The 20,613-nt window shown below is 42.0% G+C and overlaps 1 protein-coding gene across 5 annotated transcripts in view; it reads right to left on the reverse strand.

Annotated features, from left to right (window-relative positions):
• Positions 1–20,613, reverse strand: part of ABCA5 (ATP binding cassette subfamily A member 5) — a 53,437-nt gene that overhangs the window by 16,841 nt on the left and 15,983 nt on the right. For all 5 annotated transcript variants that reach the window (XM_079965338.1, XM_079965336.1, XM_079965339.1 and 2 more), the window contains 19 exons: positions 19,940–20,081; positions 18,610–18,798; positions 16,321–16,468; positions 14,667–14,835; positions 13,835–13,893; positions 13,388–13,498; positions 12,714–12,889; positions 12,456–12,575; positions 11,101–11,239; positions 10,871–10,961; positions 10,218–10,357; positions 9,449–9,568; positions 8,679–8,880; positions 7,149–7,318; positions 6,116–6,288; positions 5,143–5,280; positions 3,753–3,866; positions 1,577–1,747; positions 298–411 (listed from right to left, as the gene is read on the reverse strand). In XM_079965338.1, coding sequence (XP_079821464.1) covers positions 298–411; positions 1,577–1,747; positions 3,753–3,866; positions 5,143–5,280; positions 6,116–6,288; positions 7,149–7,318; positions 8,679–8,880; positions 9,449–9,568; positions 10,218–10,357; positions 10,871–10,961; positions 11,101–11,239; positions 12,456–12,575; positions 12,714–12,889; positions 13,388–13,498; positions 13,835–13,893; positions 14,667–14,835; positions 16,321–16,468; positions 18,610–18,798; positions 19,940–20,081 — 2,686 coding nt within the window. The remainder of the gene's footprint in view (positions 1–297; positions 412–1,576; positions 1,748–3,752; positions 3,867–5,142; positions 5,281–6,115; positions 6,289–7,148; positions 7,319–8,678; positions 8,881–9,448; positions 9,569–10,217; positions 10,358–10,870; positions 10,962–11,100; positions 11,240–12,455; positions 12,576–12,713; positions 12,890–13,387; positions 13,499–13,834; positions 13,894–14,666; positions 14,836–16,320; positions 16,469–18,609; positions 18,799–19,939; positions 20,082–20,613) is intronic.

Below are 20,613 nucleotides of genomic sequence, written 5' to 3' on the forward strand. Positions count from 1 at the left end.
GACTTGGACTTTCAACAACCGGCTTCCGGTTCTCATGGAGGGAACCGTGTGTGCATACCTATGAGGTTGGGGAGGGAAGGCATGGCCAGTGTCACCATCCAGAGGACAGGGCCGCCCCATGTATTCTTGGTAGTCCTATCTTGCATTTGGTAGCCAAGGCTGCCAAACACCTAAACAGGGTTTGTGTGCTTGCAGGACTGGGCCACATCCAAATTACTGGGGGGGGGGATGTAACTGATACAATACTTATTGCAAAGTAAGCAGGAAAGGCAACTTCAACACAACCATTAAACTTACCACTGAAAAAATGAATGACCAAAATTCTTTGGTGTTTTGAATCGTTTTAAAGGTGAAGGAGACAACATAATTGAACAGAACTACTGATGGTACGTAGCCAATGAGGCAAAAAATCTGTAAGGAAAGGAAAGTTATTAGTGTTAATTAAAACATGTTCCGAGGTGGAAATAGGTAACAGCAGTTAAGAAACTGAGGGAATCCCTGCTCCCCTAAACCCCTGAGCAGGGAATCCCTACAGGGCTCAGTGATGTCCTTTAAGTTCCCCCTTCTGTTATTTTGTTCGTGTTTCCCTCACAGACCTTAAGCCAATATCCCTGCTCCTGTCCAGGACTGGTCTTGCAGGCTACTCAGGATTATAGCCTGCACATGGAGACTTCAGAAGGAGGGAAGGATTTTGGGTCCATGTGATAAAGGAAAACACAGACCACTTTTTACCGAAAATGGCTGGTCACATTTGTACTATGGCCGCTTGATAAGGGAAACAGGGGAGGGAGAAGAAGAAGAATCAGAGTTTGGACTTGATACCCTGCCTTTTACTCCCCTTGAGGAGTCTCAAAGCGGCCAACCATCTCCTTTCCCTTCCTCCCCCACAACAAACACTCTGTAAGAGGTGAGTGAGGCTAAGAGACTTCAGAGAAGTGTGACTAGCCCAAGGTCACCCAGCAGCTGCATGTGGAGGAGCGGAGACGCGAACCCGATTCACCAGATTACGAGTCCACCGCTCTTAACCACTACACCATGCTGGCATACACTGATGATGTTCTTGCTTTTTATCAGTAAAAATATGCGCTTTGCTCAAAATTGCCCATGAATCTGCATGAAGAAAGCAGCAGCCCATACCCTAATGGGAGTAGCTACTAGAAAGCAAATTCACAGCTGCACTGTTGTATCTCTACTGCCATTTTCAGACATACTTTGCCATGTTGAATTGGAACTGGCATACAAATCCTTAAAAGCCATGAGCCAGAAAAAAAACTTTAAAGAGATGGAAATAATTCTTATGTTTACAGCACCTGCATACCAAGACAGTACAAAAACTGAATGTTTGGGAAGCGCTCAGATGTTTGCATCTGTGCTGGATTTTCACTGCCATAGTGAAACCAGTATGAGGGGCTAAGTGGTATCATTGTTTTCTATTTTAGTAGGAATTAAGATTTAGGTATTTTTAATCTTGTCTCCACCTTTGAGAAGTGGGTTAATAACCCAAATATATTAACAACAACAACAACAAAGAATGAGTAAAATACAGGAAATTTATTTGAAATTAAGCAAAACTTACCACAGCAATAAACTTTTCAGGGAAAAAATAAACTCCATGGTGAAATACAAATAAGCTACCCATCATGAGGAGGAGAATAATATAAAATAAAGGAATGTCAACTAGCGCCTGTCCACACCAGTATGCAGATGGATAAAGACCTGAGATCTTAAGTTGAGTGTAGACTTTGATCTGCAAAACACATTAAAATACATGTCAAACATGGAAAATGGCACCAAGCCTAACCAGATTAGCCTAACCAGATTTCTGCTCTTCAGCAGTTTTGGACTGGGATGAACAGAGCTGAACGGCTCATGCACATCACAGAAATGTAAGAATGTAAGAAAAACCCTGTTGGATGCCCATCAAGTCTAGCATTCTGTTCTCACCAACAAGATGCCTCCGGCAAGCCCAGAACTTCCTGGACTGAAGTACAGCAGCCAAAACACCAATAAGAGATGAATGAACACAGATCAAATAAGAATAGTCTTATTTAGTAACAAAGCTATATAGTAAGTAGAGATCAGCTCAAAGAAGGAAAGACAGATACATCAGTGTCGGAGAGAGAGGGAAGCCCGTGTAAGATAAATAAAAATCCTCCAGAGCAGCGTGTGGATTTTATATGGTTAGAGAAGGAGATTTAATCCCTGGTCTACAAATGCCAATGACTTCTGAAAAGGCTCTGTCCCTGGTAATCTGTTAACCTAACATCTCTTATTGCTGAGACCAGGACCTCAGTGACTGGTCATAAAGCCTAGGCAGGTACAAGGGGTCTTCAGTTAGCTGGTTCCAAACCATTTTTAAAAAAACACATATGGGCATATACTTACTTCGTGCAGCATCTTTTAATTTTAAAACTATAATTAATTGCGATATTATAAATCGCATACTACTAATTTATTCATACTGTTTATTATCATCATTATCAAATATTTATTTATTGCATTTCTATCCCACCTTCCCCAAACCCAAGGAATTCAAGGTCGCGTACATGGTTCTCCCTCCTCCTTCCTTAATCCTCACAACAACTCTATGAGGTAGGTTAGGCTGAAAGGCAATGACTGGCCCAAGGTCACTCACTGAGTTTCACGCCCAAGTGGGAATTTGAACCCTGGTCTCCCAGGTCCTAGTCCGACACTCTAAACATTACCCCACACTGGCTCTACCAACAAAGAGAGGGTACTGTCCTGCTGAAGAACTGAAAAACTACTGATTTATATTGAAAACTATTTGTATCTGTTCTGAATTGCATTACAAACTGATTTATTATTACATGTGGCCACAATCATTTAATTTTGCTATATTCAATAAAACTATTCAATCTTATTATGAAGCTATCATACCTTCCTGTTGCCTAAATGTGAAGTAATGAGTTAATTTGGCCCTAGCAGCAAACTCCCAAAGTTTCTCCAACCTTTCATTAATAGATGATGTGTTAGCTGTGTTTTAGCAAAAAAGTAATTTTGCTGCAGCTAACATACACGGTTATTTTTTCTGATGACACAAAAGTTTCTGCAAAATTCAGTGTGAAAAGTACTAGACAGACAGGCATTTCACAGCCTAAGATATTTTTCATTTGTGTTTTTTTAAAAAAAATTCCTCCGGTAATTTTTTATTTTTCTCGCATCACATTCCAACATGTGGAGGCCCCAAACCATTTAGGCACTTTAAATCAGACCAAGAAATAGGCGCAGTGCTTTTTTTTCCCTTTTAAAACAATGTTTAGGCGTACTCTCATTTTCCTACTCATATTGAAATACTGCCCCTCAATGAGGCCAAACTTAGATTCGCAAAATGTTTAGGGGCATGCCTACCCCTGCGTTCCAACCCCCCCCCCCCCAGAAAAAAAGCACTGGATAGGTGTGACCAGAGTTGGTGGAATGTGTTCTCAATACTTGCCCCTACAAATGTTCTCAGGCTGCACTGTGTTAGTTTAGTATTGATTAGCTGAATGGTACCATCCTAAAACAATCTTGGAGAAAGTGGTTGTTATTTGCTGGTCCTCATATAATATGTTTGTGTATATTATGGATTAGTACACTACAAAGTGAGATCAATTAATGTGGGTCATGAGGACAACTAGATGGCCTGATTATCTACTCATTCATATCATATCATGTTTGGCCAGATGATTGGGGGAACCAGTAAATAAGACTTATGTTCCTTTTCTAAATACTGTGGGGTTGAAATATATTACCTTGTGATTTTCTGCGTTCTCCATGGCAAAATACGGAGGCATCCCAGTTACAATGACTCCTAGTAACACAGCCTCAAAGTACAGAACTAGTGTGAAAACTGTGTCAGTAATTTCCTGCAAGTCAAAAGATTTCAGTGTAAGAAGGAAAAAAAAATCACCTGGAACATTAATTTTATGTCTGCAGACATAGGGGGGGGTGTCCACAAATGGACTCAATCAACACCCTGTTTTTGCTGTCTGCTAGTGACTGGAAAGGTATACAGCAGAAGGGTTGTCAAACATTTGTAGGCCACACGTACACAGCTAGATGGTTGGCTGTGTTTGGTTGGCTGTGCTCATGTGTGATATGCTTGTGAAACATGGACCACTTATAAACACCATCTCCAACTCCTCGAAAGATTCCATCAACAGTGTCTCCGAAAAATTTTACACATCACTTGGGAAGACAGGCAAACTAATGTCAGTGTACTGGAAGAAGGTCATGTTGAGCGGATACCTGATGATCGTCTTCCAAAGCAACTACTCTATTCCAAACTTAAAAATGGAAAGCGTAATGCTGGAGGTCAACAAAAGAGGTTTAAAGACTGTCTCAAAGCAAATCTTTAAAAATATAGTATAATCACTGACAATTGGGAAACACTGGCCTGCGAGCGCTCCAGTTGGAGAACAGCCTTTACCAAAGGTGTCACGGGCTTTGATGACACTCGAACTCAGGATGCAAGGGAGAAACGTGCTAAGAGGAGGCACGCTTGGCAAATCCACACCGTGATCAACTCCCGTCTGGAAACCAATGTCCCCACTGTGGAAGGACGTGTGGATCCAGAATTGGCCTCCACAGTCACTTATGGACTCATTGTTAAAACCGTGTTTATGGAAGACTATCTTACTCGGCTACAAGTGATCGCCAAAGAAGAAGAAAATATGTGTGTGTGCGTGTGCTTAATTCAAATAAATATAAATGGTGAAACTGCAGCAAGAAAAATATGAGGGTGGGATTAATGTTGTAGACATTCCCAGTTCTTAGCATACACACTGGCGGAGGAAGAGGATTGCAGGGGGAATGCATTGCCCCCGGCAGCACGATCCCAGTGGGGTGCCATTATGGCTGCCCCCCCCGCCTGTGCTGGGCGCCATGCCCCTGCAGGTGGCATGCCACACCCCCAGGACACACGCTAGCCCTGCCCCCGCCTGCTCTCTGCCCCCCGATGCTGGAGCATGAAGCTCCGCCACTGAGCATACATCTACAGGACCAGACTGGAGTGCAGTGGATCCATAATGGAATAAAGGAGCAAAACAGGGGGATTGCTTATCCCCAAGAAAAAAACACACCTACATTTCCCTTACCACTTTAAGTTACAATTATTAGTCTTTGGGTTTTGCATTCACTTACTTGAAAGAAAGGGTTACTCCAGACATGGATCCTTTCAGTTACGTTTAAATTGTGCAGGTACAAGTTGCTAATGATATTCATCATAACAGGTAAAGAATGTACCATTGTACGGTTAAAAGCCACTGTAAACATGTAGTTCTGCAAAAAAAATATAACGCAAAAACTAGCTTCCAGAATCAAAAGTACACAGTTTCACAAAGCGTTGAGAAGACTCAGATACTACTACTTATGGGACATCAGGCTTGCAAATACCTCTGTGCAAGGATGCCCTCAGACTATAGAGTATCTATCATGTGCTTCTAAAAGGATTTTACAAAACATGTCACAACATTACAAGTCCCACCTTGATAAATGTTATAATGCAACTGCATGGTTGTTGGTGGTCAAATCACACTGCAAAAATAGCGATTAGCCATGTTACTCCCCTGTGTTTATTCCAAGAAGCAATGGCTCTAATTTGGGACTTATTGTAGGATTCTTTCCCACTTCTTAGAAGTAATCGTCCATCGCTTACAACCGGGGGAGGGATCTGTTTTTTATGTTCTGAATGTCACTTTAATAGGTGACTCATACATTTAATAAACATTTATGCACTAAAAATAAACATTAAAAGTATTGCTTCTTTATATTTAGTACATTTCTTCCATCCCAGAATTCAGGGCCCTGTACATGGGGTTCTCACCCATCCAGGCAGTGACCCAGCCTACTTGGCTTCCAGCAAGTTAACTCCATCATATTGCAACCACACGCGCAACAGTTTACTTGAGCTCTCTATATCCCAAGCAGAGATGGGAGAAGGCCTGGAAAAAAAAACCCGGGAAAATTGGAGGGGGGACAGGATTCCCCCCCCCAAAAGCTGTTTGTTCCCATTTGGAAGAAAACGGAAAAAAACCCTGCCCCCCCCATTTTTATGGCTTTCCCCCCTGCAGGCCTTCCTGTCTCTAATCCCAAGAGGACCAGTATTTCTTCTCACCTTGTCATCATGCAACACGTTTAATCCTGCATTATGTGGAGCAAATGAGACGTAATCACTACCATTCAATGCTGTTCCATGGGAGTCAGCTGATCCGTAGTCACTGCCATTGAGTATCTCTGTCAGAATATTCTGGCTCCTAAGAGATCTGAGGATGTCGTCAATGTTTGATCCTAAGTTAAAGACAATGAAGAGAACGATACGCAAGTATCAAGGCTGGATTTAGATTTGATGAGGCCCGAAGCTACTGAAGGTAACGGGGCCCTTTATATGTCCAGCTGTCCTTTGTCAACAACAAATTGTCGCTGGTTTTTTTGTGTTGAATATACAGTGAGGGGAGAAAGTATTTAATCCCCTGCTAAATTTGCCCGTTTGCCCTCTGACGAAGAAATGACCAGTCCATAATTTTAATGGTAGGTTTATTGTAGCTGTGAGAGACAGAATAACAACAGGAAAACCCCCAGAAACCCAGTAGCAAGATTTAAAGGGGCTGCTCACCTTTGAGAATAATGGCAGAAATCTTCATTTAAAACAAACAAAAAATAACACCCCCTTCTCACCACCAGCAGCTATTACAGCAGCAAGAGATGCTTTGCCTAAACCAGGCATCCCCAACCTGCAGCCCTCCAGATGTTTTGGCCTACAACTCCCATGATTCTTAGCTAACAGGACCAGGGGGAAGAATGGTTGTTGGTGCAAAACATGTCTGTCAGTCCAATTTGCAAATGAATTGGGAGGAGAGTGAATGCCCAGATTTGTTTCTGCTTTTGAGGGCTGAGTTTGCCACCTGCCAGCCATGCTCCACACACCAGCCACTCTTCAACCTGAACTAACACATACTATTCTTTTATACTGTACATCACAATCAATTGTATTTTATAACTTGGATGTTTTTAATTATTTAAAAATCATTTTCATACCACCTTTCATTAAAAAATAATTCCAAGGCAGTTCACAATAAGAAAATAAAACAATATGATAAAGATGCACGTATTAAAATTGTGATTGAAATACATTATAAAATGCATCTTACCTGTAGAGTTTTGAATGAGGAGACTGGTTTTGTATTTGTGATGAGTTTCATTGGGCCTAAGAAAATATAAATCTGGGGAGAGTTTGATAGGGATCACTGCGTTTTTGAAGGAATGGTGTATAAGGAACATAAGAATCTGAATAAGAAGAAATACTGCGAATAGCAAGAATCTGAAAAAAGGAAAGAAAAAGCATAATTAAAACGGATCCAATTTATATTTAAGTCTATTTAAGAATTCTTTTTCTCTAGATCAGTGAAGAGCCTAACTTGATACTTTTGTGGTGTTCAAGTCTTTTCTTTTCTTTTTTTTTAGAAAAACCCATGATAGATAGAAAAATAGATATATAGAGTTTGTAACACTGAAACGACTTAACAATCAAAACACAGACACAAGGCATGTCTAAAGGAACAATATCATATCCTTCATCCACATTCTCAGACACTTACCAGCAGGCCAGCATCTTAACACAGCCCACAAGCACACTGTCCCTGGTTTTCCTCTTATATCCACCCCTTAAAGACTCCCCCCCCCAACAGCCTATCAACAGGCAGCTATCAACTGCCTGTGTAAGCACAACTCCTGGGAAAATGCTGTGTTTGGCGATGCAGCCCTCGGGATGAATAAGGTGTGCCATCCCTATTACAGTGGTACCTCGGGTTACAAACACTTCAGGTTACAGACTCCGCTAACCCAGAAGTAGTACCTCAGGTTAAGAACTTTACCTCAGGATGAGAACAGCGGCAGCAGGAGGCCCCATTAGCTAAAGTGGTACCTCAGGTTAAGAACGGTTTCAGGTTAGGAAAGGACCTCTGGAACGAATTAAGTTCGTAACCAGAGGTTATGTATATATATTTAGCATGTGGAACGAATGCTACTTGTAAACAAGAAGTTTTCCGTTCTCCCACCATTTCCAAGTGGGACGCGGGTGGCGCTGTGGTCTAAACCACAGAGCCTAGGGCTTGCTGATCAGAAGGTCGGCGGTTTGAATCCCTGCGATGGGGTGAGCTCCCGTTGCTCTGCCCCAGCTCCTGCCAGCCTAGCAGTTCGAAAGCACGTCAAAATGCAAGTAGATAAATAGGTACCGCTCCGGTGGGAAGGTAAAAGGGGTTTCTGTGTGCTGCTCTGGTTCGCCAGAAGCGGCTTAGTCATGCCGGCCACATGACCCAGAAGCTGTCTGCGGACGAACGCCGGCTCCCTCGGCCAGTAAAGCGAGATGAGCGCTGCAACCCCAGAGTTGTCTGCGACTGGACCTAGTGGTCAGGGGTCCTTTTACCTTACCATTTCCAATGCTTCCCAACATTTAATCAAGTAAACATATATAAAGAGAAGTGGGAGTGGCGTGATGCTCCATTTGCCACATGCTTCGCCCTCTGGGAAAAAATTGGGAGGTTTTAAACAAAAGTTGGACCTTGCCCTTCTGTCAGGGATTCTTTAGCTGCGACTCCTGCATTGTAGGGGGTTGAAGTAGACTGCCCTTGAGGTCCCTCCCAGGTCTACAATTCTACGGAACGCGAAGCTGAAATACTTACACCGCTGCCACTGATTTAACCTCTCGTTTTAAGTTAAGGAAGTGTACTTTCGCCATGGTAAAGACCTGCTTTTTCCAAAGAGACTTATTGCTCACAGCACAAGATTTCGTCTCGGATAGCAGTAGTAGGCTCTGCTCTAACTCATCAACAGATTTCTCATCCATTTCCTCTTCAGCTTGCTCTGGGTTAAATACACTGAAATCTAAGGGGGAAAGAGTAGAACAGGTTGGCAATTTAGAATTGATCCCCTCTGATCAAACCACAGCTCTATAAAGCTTGGGTCCACACTTATACTATGGTAGTCAGTAACACCCTACAATTAAGTTTGCCACACTATACTCTGGGATTCGCATTAATTTGGCAGTGCCAAGTGCCAGGACTGTGCCCAGAGGGATGAGGTATTACTTAAAAGGAGGAAATAGAAAACGATTTGTTTTTGGAGGGCAGCGTTGTTGGAACCAGAATCTTGAAAATCAAAAACAACTCTAGAGCGATATATTAGCCTTTGCATTAGAATGACCCAATGAGTTCAGCGCAGCTTTCCAATAAATAAGGTTAGAACTGCAGTCTTAATGATCTCTCCCATTGTAAATATATCACGAGAATGGGATCTTATACACTATTACCAGTTGCAAATACAACCTTAATGAACTCGATACTGATCATCTTTGCTGCACTGGGCTTCTTTGGGAGGAAAGGTAGATCTACATTTAAATAATAATGGTGTTTTATTTTAGAAAACTAGAGAAAGCACTGCAGTTGCTTCTTACCCGCTTGGTCGATTTCAGCTTCGACTTCCAGCTTAAGGAACACATCCTCCAAAGTCGTCATGGCTACTCCATAAGAAATGACACCCAAATGAGAGTGAGTGTCTAGATCAGCAAACAGTGCTGTAAGAAGAAGTAGTTAAGTTAATGCTTGGAAATACATTTATTTGCAATGATGCTCTCTTACTTCTTTAAGTTGTTATCAGCACAACAGCAACACGGCTTTTATTATCGCTATTGTTTAAGGGAGGGGTGCACAACATCTGTGGCCCTCCAGATGTTTCTGGACTACAACTCCCATCATCCCTGATCACGGACTAAGCTGGCTGGGGCTGATGGGAGTTGTAGTCCAGAAATGCATTCATGTAAGGGACAAAAATGTGTCTAAGGCTTGAAGCCTTGGGGGGTGGTTTTTTTGCAGGGAACTTTCCTATTACTTTCCAGAACTGCTATTTTGGGGGGAAAGAGTTGGGAGTCAGCAGCCCTCTTCCACAATATCTGCTGTATCTTTGTTCCACATAACAGGACGTAAGTCAAAGACTATATAGCCTGAAATAAAGGCCAAACTAGAGAGTCCAATGGGAACTTTCCTCCCCAGTGCAATTCGGTGCAGTGGGGGTCATCCAGACTGGGACAACAATGTGGGGCAAAGTGCTAAGGCTTCTCTGCACTGGGGTCCCAATCTGAACCAATTCCTCCCATGTCAGCAATTTATTTTTAAAAAGCCATCCATGTGATTCAATAGAAATTTCAATAGACAGTTAAGTTATACCTGAAAATTTGTCCATGTCATTAAAAGGTAAGGCATAAACAAGCTGCTCTTCAGTCTGCTTTAACAAACTGGCTCCAGGGATATGTTGTCTGATCAAAGATGCTGTACCTTCTGTGTTACAGTACCTGTCTATGTGCATACTAAGGGGGAGAGGAATACAAAATATAAGCATTTTTTGTTTACAAAGCAAGCCTCAGTCTTGTTTTTAGAAATAATTAGGAATAATAACATACTGAAAGCCGACTTACAAGAGAAATTGTATTTTCCTAATCCAACTGATAACAAAATCTATAAGTATGTATCCATTTTCTAATATTCCAAAAAAGCCAAAGGAAATATTAGCAGCCAGGGCCGGCCCACCCATGAGGCAAGGTGAGGTTACTGCCTCAGGCGGCAGGATACACAGAGGCAGCAGATCCCAGGGTAGATCTTTATTCCACCCTTCTTTGTTCTGATGTAGATCTTCACTCACCCGTTCTTCCCTGGGTGGGAGGGGGCATGCCATTTTGTGGTTTGCCTCAGGTGCCAAAATATATTGGGCCGGCCCTGTGAGCAGCAATATATTGACTTCATTAGGTTTAATAGCATCTAACCCTGGGCTGGGCTGTGGCCTTTACCACACACAGTGAAACAGGCTTTCGAACTACAGATACCTCAAGCGGTAGCCAATCCCCCATTTTGTTTTAAGGAACAGAGAGGAGCCAAGGCATTTCAGCATTCCTTGAGAAATCACAGCTTTCCGATCTAGAAACAAAAGCAGAGGATACCGTCAGTTATTCCAGTTGATACAGTAATAACCAATGGAGTAAAAAGCTAGTCATATTGCCAAACACGTATTTAACAAACAAAGACCCCACTTCCCCCAAAAATGTTTTGCACTTGCCAGCAAGAATGTCTGCTTCATCCATAAAATGGGTACTGAACACCGTCACGCGATTGGCTTTTCCGTTTTTCAACAGGTTCCAAACCGTATGCCGTGAGCATGGGTCCATGCCAGCAGTTGGTTCATCTAAGAGTAATACCTGAATTATTGGCCAAGGAAAGCAATAGATTGAATATCTAGGTATTCAAGGCAGGCACTTATCCTCACCACAATCATACAGTCATCTCAATTCTGAGTGCTGGGGGATAGGTACCAAAAATGGCACCACTAACATACAACAGGGAGCTATCAGCATGCTAGAGGTAATAGCCACTTGCTCCATCTAAAAGGTAAAAAAGGTAAAGGACCTCTGGACAGTTAAGTCCAACCAAAGGCAACTATGGGGTGCGGCGCTCATCTCGCTTCAGGCCAAGGGAGCCAGCGTATGTCTGCAGACAGCTTTCTAGGTCATGTTGCCACCATGACTAAACCGCTTTTGGCACAACGGGACACTGTGATGGAAGCCAAAGTGCACAGAAACACCGTTTACCTACCTTCCTGCCGCAGTCATACCTATTTATCTACTTGCACTGGTATGCTTTCAAACTCCTAGGTTGGTAGAAGCTGGGACAGAGCCAACCTTCTGATTGGCAAGCCCAAGAGGCTCAGTGATTTAGACCACAACACCACCCACATCCCCATTGCTCCATCTAATGACAAACTGATTGAGTGTCTTTCAGTTTGGATGCTCCACAAGCACTGTATTTCAGTTGTCAACACTACAGGAAAAAAGCATTATAGTGCTGAGCTGCTGAGGTTCCGGGCTTGTCAGCTGGAAGCTGTTAGAGGGAGAGAGAAAAACTCCCAACTGCTTATTCCTCTACTCCCCACAATTCTGGAAGCTACCGACTTATTTCCTTTAATACTGAACTTTGCAGCCCAAAAATGATTTGAAAGAGGACCCTCAACAATAGTGCTAGATACAATAGACCCTCAAGAGCACTCAGTCTCAAGATAGATGTATGGGGAGGTGTACATAAGTTTTTTGGCAAGTTGGGTATACAGAGATGGACATACATTTCCAAGAGCATTATTGAGTTCCTTGGTGGTCTATTGGTTAGGATTCAGCACTCTCACCAAGAGCGTTATTGCAACTGAACCAGATGTAAAAATCCCAGTCAGTTCCAATAAACCACAACACTTGGCTATTTTGTATTTTTACTTTAAAAGCAGAAATAGGATAATGAACAGGAATAATGAATATGCACTGTAAAATGTTTCTACAGATACTTAACTGTTGCACGCAAGGCAAAGAAACATCTATTTTGCATGAGGAAGACAAAATACTATGGACATTCAGTCCCTCCGCTGTTTACCTTTGGATCTCCAAGAATCGCAATTCCAATTGACAGCTTCCTTTTCTGTCCTCCACTTAACTTTTTTGCTTGGTTATCTTTTATGGGCTGCATATCCAAATCCAGTAAAACTCTCTGGACCTTTAAAAATAAGGATTAAAAGTAACCTCAATTTACTGGGACATCTACCAAGCTTGCTTAGAAAACATTAAATATAATATGTTGACCTTAATTAAACATGATTGCATGCACTGTGCAGCTTGCATCGAATTAACTCACCTCTTGTATCATATCATTGGGGGGTATCCCCTTAATTGAGGCAACTATTGACAAATTTTCTTGCACTGTTAATACATCAAAATATATATCTAACTGTTGGCAAACTCCAGTTATTCTTCTTGCTTCTAACATTTCATCTATTTCAGAAACTCTGTATCCATAGATTGATGCAAAACCTAATGGGGAAAAATACAATTAAGATAGGCAATGATGCAGAAAAGAAATCTTAAGACAAAAAATAGTTAGTGTGGACCACTGGAATTGCAGCAGGGACTTAGCTGGATAATAATAATAATAATAATAATAATAATAATAATAATAATAGTTTTATTATTTATATCCCATTCATCTAGCTGGGTTTTCCCAGCCACTCTGAGTTGCTTACAGCGTATCTAAAACACAATAAAAACACCAAACATTTAAAACCTCCCGATACAGGGCTACCTTCAGATGTCTTCCAAATGTTGTGTAATTCTCTATCCCCTAGACATCTGAAGGGAGGGTGTTCCACAGGGAGGGACCCACTACTGAGAAGGCCCTCCAGAGGAGTCATGCTGCACTCATTGTTCTATGAACTAAATCAAGTAGTTCCACCTGTTTAATTCTTCCTAGAAAGACTCTTTCTTTACTAGCCCCCAGATCAGATAAACTAGACACATTTTGATTATATTTACCATCAGAAGGTGGACACAATCCACAAAGAATGTGCATTAAGGTTGTTTTTCCTGTTCCACTATGCCCAAGTAATGCTGTTATTTGACCCTCATATATGTCAAATGATAAACCTAAAAAAAGGAAAGGAAAGGAAAGAAGAATGAAGTGATTTGGGGTGGGAGTGAGGGACAGAGATAAAAGCTGTAAGAAAGTGCTGCTATATGCCTTCTTATTAAATGTTCAAAACCCTGCCATACAGAGTACAGTCCCACTCACCCTTAAGGAACTATCACAACTTAATATAACATATGTTAATATATTTAAACAACCATAAGAGTTAATAATTAGTGAGGTTTAGGAGAAGCTTGTTCAAGTGCTATGTCATTGATTCTGCTGTCCATATATAATAAACAGCAGCAACTGAAGTACAAGGACTCCCACTTGTGGCAGAGGGATGAAATTCTTACTTTTTAGAGCCTCGACAGTTTCACCTTTCTTAACAAATGTTTTCTGTACACAGTTGATTCTGAAAGAAGACAAGCTAATTTTATTTTTTTTATTTTTTTATAAAACGGTAACACAGAACTCTGGCAGAATTTCCCTAGCAAAATAAAAAGTGAACAGTATAAAGGGATCAATATTTATTTTACCATAAATAATGGTTGCTTTGGTTTGCAGTGAAAGCTAACCTGCATATTCAAAAAGAACTAGTTGGTTCACAGTAACATGCGGAAACCACTACATAACATTTCTTACACGACATTAGTTGAACCATGAAAATAATTGCTACTTGCAGTAGCTGCACATTCCAATCACTGAATCACTGCTACTTCAGACTTGCCTGATGTAAAAAAGGTAAAGGTAAAGGACCCCTGGACGGTTAAGTCCAATTAAAGGGAACTATGGGGTGCGGGGTTCATCTCGCTTTCAGGCCGAGGGAGCTGCCGTTTGTCCACAGACAGCTTTCTGGGTCATGTGGCCACAATGACTAAAAAGCTTCTGGGGCAACAGAACACCGTGACCAGTGCCAAAGCGCACAGGAATGCTGTTTACCTTCCTGCTGCAGCAGTACCTATTTATCTACTCGCACTGGCTGCTTTCAAATTGCTAGGTTGGCAGGAGCTGGGACAGAGCAATGAGAGCTCACCCCGTCGTGTGGATTTGAACTGCTGACCTTCTGATCAGCAAGCTCAAGAAGCTCAGTGGTTTAGACCACAGTGCCATCCATGTCCCATGCCCTGATGTATTAGTAACTGACATTAGCAACAGAAGCTAGAATGAAGCATAATCAGTCCATACCTGATAGCTTCTTTCCCCTGAAATTCAGTGGATACCGGTTCAATTATCTCATTGAAATCTAAGGTCCCGTTAATGCTGCTTTCATACAATTCTTTATAATTTCTGGTTCGCTTTAACCAAAACGATGGTTTCAGGAAGAAAAAAAAGTTTCTCCGCAATCCATATTCTCCTGAGAAATAAAAAAGAGAGAGAGGAAGAAAGGCCTGTAAATATTAACTACAGGCTGATCAAAGCATATCAATGCTAGGTGCTTTTATGTTCACTGATTTCCAATTATGGCTTCCCGGTTTTTTAGATAGCTGAGAAAACTGTAAGGTTTATTGGGGGTTTAGGTCTTTATTAAGGAAAGTTTGTCAGTACTACAGAGCATGCACGTCCTTCAATTATCAGCATAAACTAATGCCCAGTTGCTCTGCTCAAATGAATCAGGAGATACGTGTAGAGTATTTGCCTTTTCTGAACCCAACAGAAACACATATTTGGAAGTATTTATGGAACCATTTTGAACAGCTGCCTGGGAAAGTTGTTTCAAATTTATTTACGTTTTCGCAACACGGCCATGCAAATTTCACCCCACAGACTGGGCCAACCTAAGGGGTAAGAGCGAGAGGCAAAAACTAGCGGTGGGTAGTGCCCATTGGGATTAGTATGACGGGAGACAGGGAGGTCAACAGCACTGAGACTAAGGAGCAGCAGGCTGGCAGACAGTGCCACCCCCAGGACAGGCTGTAAGGCGGGGGGGACGGGGACTGGCTGATGGTAGACTGAGTTGGTGGAGAAGAGCTCCATTTGCCCTAATGGACCAGCCTCCATTGGCAACAACCAATCAGAACTCAGTTGTCTCAAGTCCATGCTATATTTGGATCTAAGATACAGAGGAAACTGAAGGTAAAGGTGTTCAATCTTAGGAAACGCAAATGGTTATTGATTCAGTCCCCACCATGACAGTGTAAATCAAAAGAAGGTTCTTTTCCTTTTCGCCAGGGCTAATGAAGACCAAACAGAGGCTCATGCTGGTGTTGGCAGATAGCAAACTATCACACGCCTAATTAGGTGTCAGCATACATGCCTCTCAATTCCCAAACAATCTCTTTTTAATTACAGCCGCCAGTTTATGCCATGGTTTGCCCCCTCTGTGCACTTGCACCGAGAGTGTACACACTGCATAGTCACTTGCTAAGCAAAGCTAAAAGAACCACATAATTCTGGGGCATGTGCAAAGGCCCCAGCCCATCCAAGCAGGAACAACAGATTCCCACCCAGGCAACTTATCAGGCACACCAGCTTACCTCCAGTAATGCATTTGTGTCAAATGCCTTCAGACAGTTGTTTGGGAATACACATCTGCTGTCTGTGCAGCTGCACAATGCTTTGCATTGCACAATACTAGTGGTGCATATAAATCCTTCTTTCACCCACGAGCATCTCTGGCTCAGGATCCAGGGGTGGAATCGTATTTATGCTTTCTCATTCTCTCTTATGAAGGATGGGGATAACCCACTGAGCAATTTCCCACTTAACTATTAGAACAGGGATGCACCTATACAGGTGGGCATTGAACCGACCGGATGTTGTCCTACCAGATGCTACCGACTTTATGCTGTGTTAGGCAATGTTTAGCACATACGTGCATGTATGCTAAAACCAATCATACCTGGAATCACCTGATCCAGGTAAAGTGCTAGGAGTAGATAAAGCATGCTGTCCAGGGCCAATAGTGAAAGTGCAATAACTAGAGGGTAAGGACCATGGCTTAAATTTGAGAAAACGCTTCCTTCTTCATAATCTTCCAGATGCATCACCTGCAAACAAATACAGAAGTTATAGTAATCCAGCGTATTAATCCAGCGTATTTTCTTTTAATTCTTGAATGATTCTGTGTACATAGCAGCAGCCTTTGGCTATGTGCAATAAAACTGACTGACTATAGAAGTTATAGATACTATGGAACAGAATTACTTTATTTAATATTATCAGGGGAACTTTTCTAACTGGCCATCAAGGCAGCCCTGTTTAGGGAAGTTTTTAATGTTTGATGTTTTATCGTGTTTTTAATATTCTGTTGGGAACCGCCCAGAGTGGCTGGGGAAATCGAGCCAGATGGGCGGGGTATAAATAAATAAATAAAGAAGAAGAAGAAGAAGTTACAGTTGTTATTTGTGTGAAACTGGACACACAACACCCTGCATTTTTGAGAGGAAACAATGAGCCTCAAAATGAACCATTAATGATTGTTGCAGGTAGAGTGAATGCCATCCCATGGGGAACAGAGTAAGCACATGTTCCATGGGAAATGAGAGCTGAGCTTGAACATTGCCCCTATAACAGGAATGGTGAACCTCCAGACCATGATATCATTTCACCCAGACCTCAGCGGCCTCACCTCAAGCTATGCCTGCTCTGATCAGCCTAGCAATGATACAACAGGAGAGGGGACCTGAATACCTCTACCACAGTTGGGAGTGGGGAGTGCAACTTTGCAACTTCCCCAATTCCCATGGCTTCCTTGGCTGCCTCCTCTTGGCTTGTAGCGCCGTGAGGAAAGCAGGGGTGTAAACAAGCACACTAGCCCAAGCAACAAAGGCCACAATGCCACACTCAACCTCCCCCCCCCCCCACATTCCATGACTGAGAATCCAAGCCAGGCAGCTGGCCTGTCTCTACTTAGCTTTGCATAAGAGAGGGAGGGGAAGAGGAGAATAGAAGGGTGTGAATGTGCACTTATTCTGGTCCTACCTACCGTATTTTGCTGGAATGCAGACCCTAGCAGGTTCCAGCTGAGGTTACTCAGAACATGGAAGGAGAAAGGTTTATATAGTGCATGGGTGGTGAACCTAACCACTGACTACCTTGGGAAAAGGTTAGCAGTCACATTTTCACAGCGGCAAAACAATACACTTAGTACAAATGTTTACAGCAGAAACCTCCTTTCGGAGGGCTATCTATGTTTGTTGTTTTTGCTTAAGTCCTCTGGCACCTTAAAGACTATTACGATGATGATGATGATTTAAATTTGTATACTGCCCTTCATCTGAAGATCACGAGGCGCTTCACAAGATAAAAATACAAAATGCGAACACAAAATACATAACAAAACAAAAACAAAAACCATTAATTCTCCTACATCAATAATTGTGGAGACACATTGTTATTGGTTTGTATACTAGCAAAAGGAAAAGGCTAATTAGAGCGATGCAAATGACAGGAAGCCAGTGTAATTTGTCCCAGAGTAAAAAAAATGCTTTGGGACATATCCCAGGGTTGCTGAGCTATTTGCTGAGCTATTTGGGGGGAAGTTGTTGACATTTGGCCGGTTTTCCGAAATTCTCCTGGGACACTAGTTGAAATCCCGGACGCGTCTGTGAACATCCTATTCCTAACTCCATTCAGGAGTAGGGCTGATGTCAGGCTTTAAACAAGCCTTTAAAATACAAGTTTGACTAGGTCATGTGACTGAGCTCAAAGGAGTTTGGAATAATGCTAAGTCTTCCCCTGCCCTGCCCCTACCATACCCACAGAATGCCCTTTGGGGGGGGGCTTATCCTGACCTGACTTCAATTCAGCAGGTTTCAGCTGGCTATGGGACTTATACTGGCATATCTCCAGCTGAGCCAAGATGAGGGAATTCAGCTTGCATAGCCCTGGCTGAGCCCAAGATCCTGCTATTCCAAATTTACTCATCCCAGAGAGTGCTGGGTGTGGGTTGCAGATTTATTCTGGCTCTGGTCCCCCCAAAATATCTGCCAATGTTAGCTGATGAGAAAACCATTGATAATAAACAAGCAACATGTTCACTGCAAGTTTAAGAAATGACAACTCCGTGTCACACATTTTTTACACTGAGGTGAAATCTTATTATCCTATCTGGTATTTAAGCGATAGTGAAGTTACTATTCATGGAAACCCATATACCAGCACTGATTAAATAGGGAACTTTACTAACCTGTGCAACACCAACCAAAAATGTGCACTGACACAGAGGACTTAGTAACCAGACATATGACTTTGGAAAATCCTCCAGCAGGACGATTGTCAGGCCCACAAAACCAAAAGCCAGGGTGGTCAGAAATTCAACCGTACCGACATATTTTGATTTTTTGAAGAGAGGGGTCAGCATAAATGCAAAGAAAACCTGAACAGAAACAGAACATTTATTTCAGTGCACAAGAAACCTCGATTAAAATTGCTGAAATCATAATTTGTGTAGACAATTTGGAACAATTACAACGTATTGCTTTCTTAATATCTATAATGTACCTGATCCAAGAAATCAACTGGCCATCATCCTGAGGATCTTTTCTTAAGAGTGTTATAGCTTTTGATATGCTGGCTGAATTTGCGCATGATGTTAAACCATTGTTTACTGTGTGCATGAACAGAAATGAGCCCACACAAAAACCTGGGGTTGCATGCTAAGGACTTTGCCAGAGTTACATTTCATTTTTGACAACCTGTGGCTTGTCATGACATGCAAACGAGGAATCGTGGTTTGAAATGGACAGTGATTAGATAAACAAGCCAGCTTCATAGCCTATTGTTTGAAGATATTTGTTCTGAAACTGAAAAACCAAAACCCCTGGCCTCACAGGAGGCAGATGATAAATTTGTAAATAAATTAATCTTAGTATCCACAGAGTGCATTCTGCTACCCACCATTGATTTATTTAAATGCCTGCAAGCATCAGGAAACAATAAATCAGGCATAGGCAAACTCGGCCCTCCAGATGTTTTGGGACTACAATTCCCATCATCCCTAACCACTGGTCCTGTTAGCTAGGGAGTTGTAGTCCCAAAACATCTGGAGGGCTGAGTTTGCCTATGCCTGCAATAAATTGTTTAAAAGTCAAAAGACTTAAAACACTCAGAAACTACTGGAATAATCCAGGTCCACTAAAAATCAGTGGTAATGTTTCCAAGATGAACTGCACCCTTGGCTAATGGATAATTAATAACTCTTTAAAAGCTGCCAGCTTAAAATAAGACTGCAGTGAATAAGTAATGCAGTTCATTCTAATATCAGGGAAGGGTTATGTGGTAAGTAGCCATTTGAATACATTCAACAGCAAATGAAAAATAATGTCTGCCAAAATGTATAAACAAATGTAACTATTCAGGACCTCTTATGTCAAAGAGGTAGGGTACCTACTGCTATTCACAGCAGAGGAAAAAAACACATCATAAACAAATCGTTTATGCCAATATAGCAAGAAGGACTCCAAAACACAGTACTATCAATATACTGACAATGAGCACGAACACATACACACACTTACGGAAGATATTCCATATAGGAAAAAAAGAAGAAATATCACAAAGCTGCTACTTTTGGGAAAGAGCGAAGAGAATGTTGCAATGACCGACATGAGAAGGGACATGACAAATATCAGACTGGTATACAGTAGGACCCAAGAAAGCCTAGAAAGAGGAGAAACACAATGAAAGTTCATGAATTTCAAGGTCATCTGTACAACTATACAGATAAAGATACTTTTTCTGTGAGTCCTTTGAATGGTCATCTGGGCACGTCTCAAACCTGGTTTCTGTACCTGAGAAGAGCAAGTTGGGAACTTTCTAGGAAGGCCAAAGCCTTCCAATCTCGGTTCTGATATAGTTTGGGGCTAAAATTGCCTTTGCCAACTATCTACGCTAGATAATAGACAGGGAAGTAATGGGGTCCCTCTTAGTTCTACTAGAATGCTCAGTGGCTTTTTATGTCACTGGCCATTATGTCCAACATTTGGCTTGGAGACACCATTTTTCAGTGGCTTCAGTCCTGCTTGGTGAAGTGTCCCCAGAAGGTGGTTTGGGGGGACCACCGTTCACCCCTTTGGCATTGGCCTATTTTGTCCCTCATACTATTTAGCATCTTCACAAAGTCACAGGAAATGGTGGGCCAGGGATTTTGACACCCAGCAATATTTCTCCATTTCATCTAAAGCCAAAAAGG

Source organism: Podarcis cretensis (assembly GCF_951804945.1).
Source record: "Podarcis cretensis genome assembly, chromosome: 2".
Classification (NCBI taxonomy): Eukaryota; Metazoa; Chordata; class Lepidosauria; order Squamata; family Lacertidae; genus Podarcis; species Podarcis cretensis.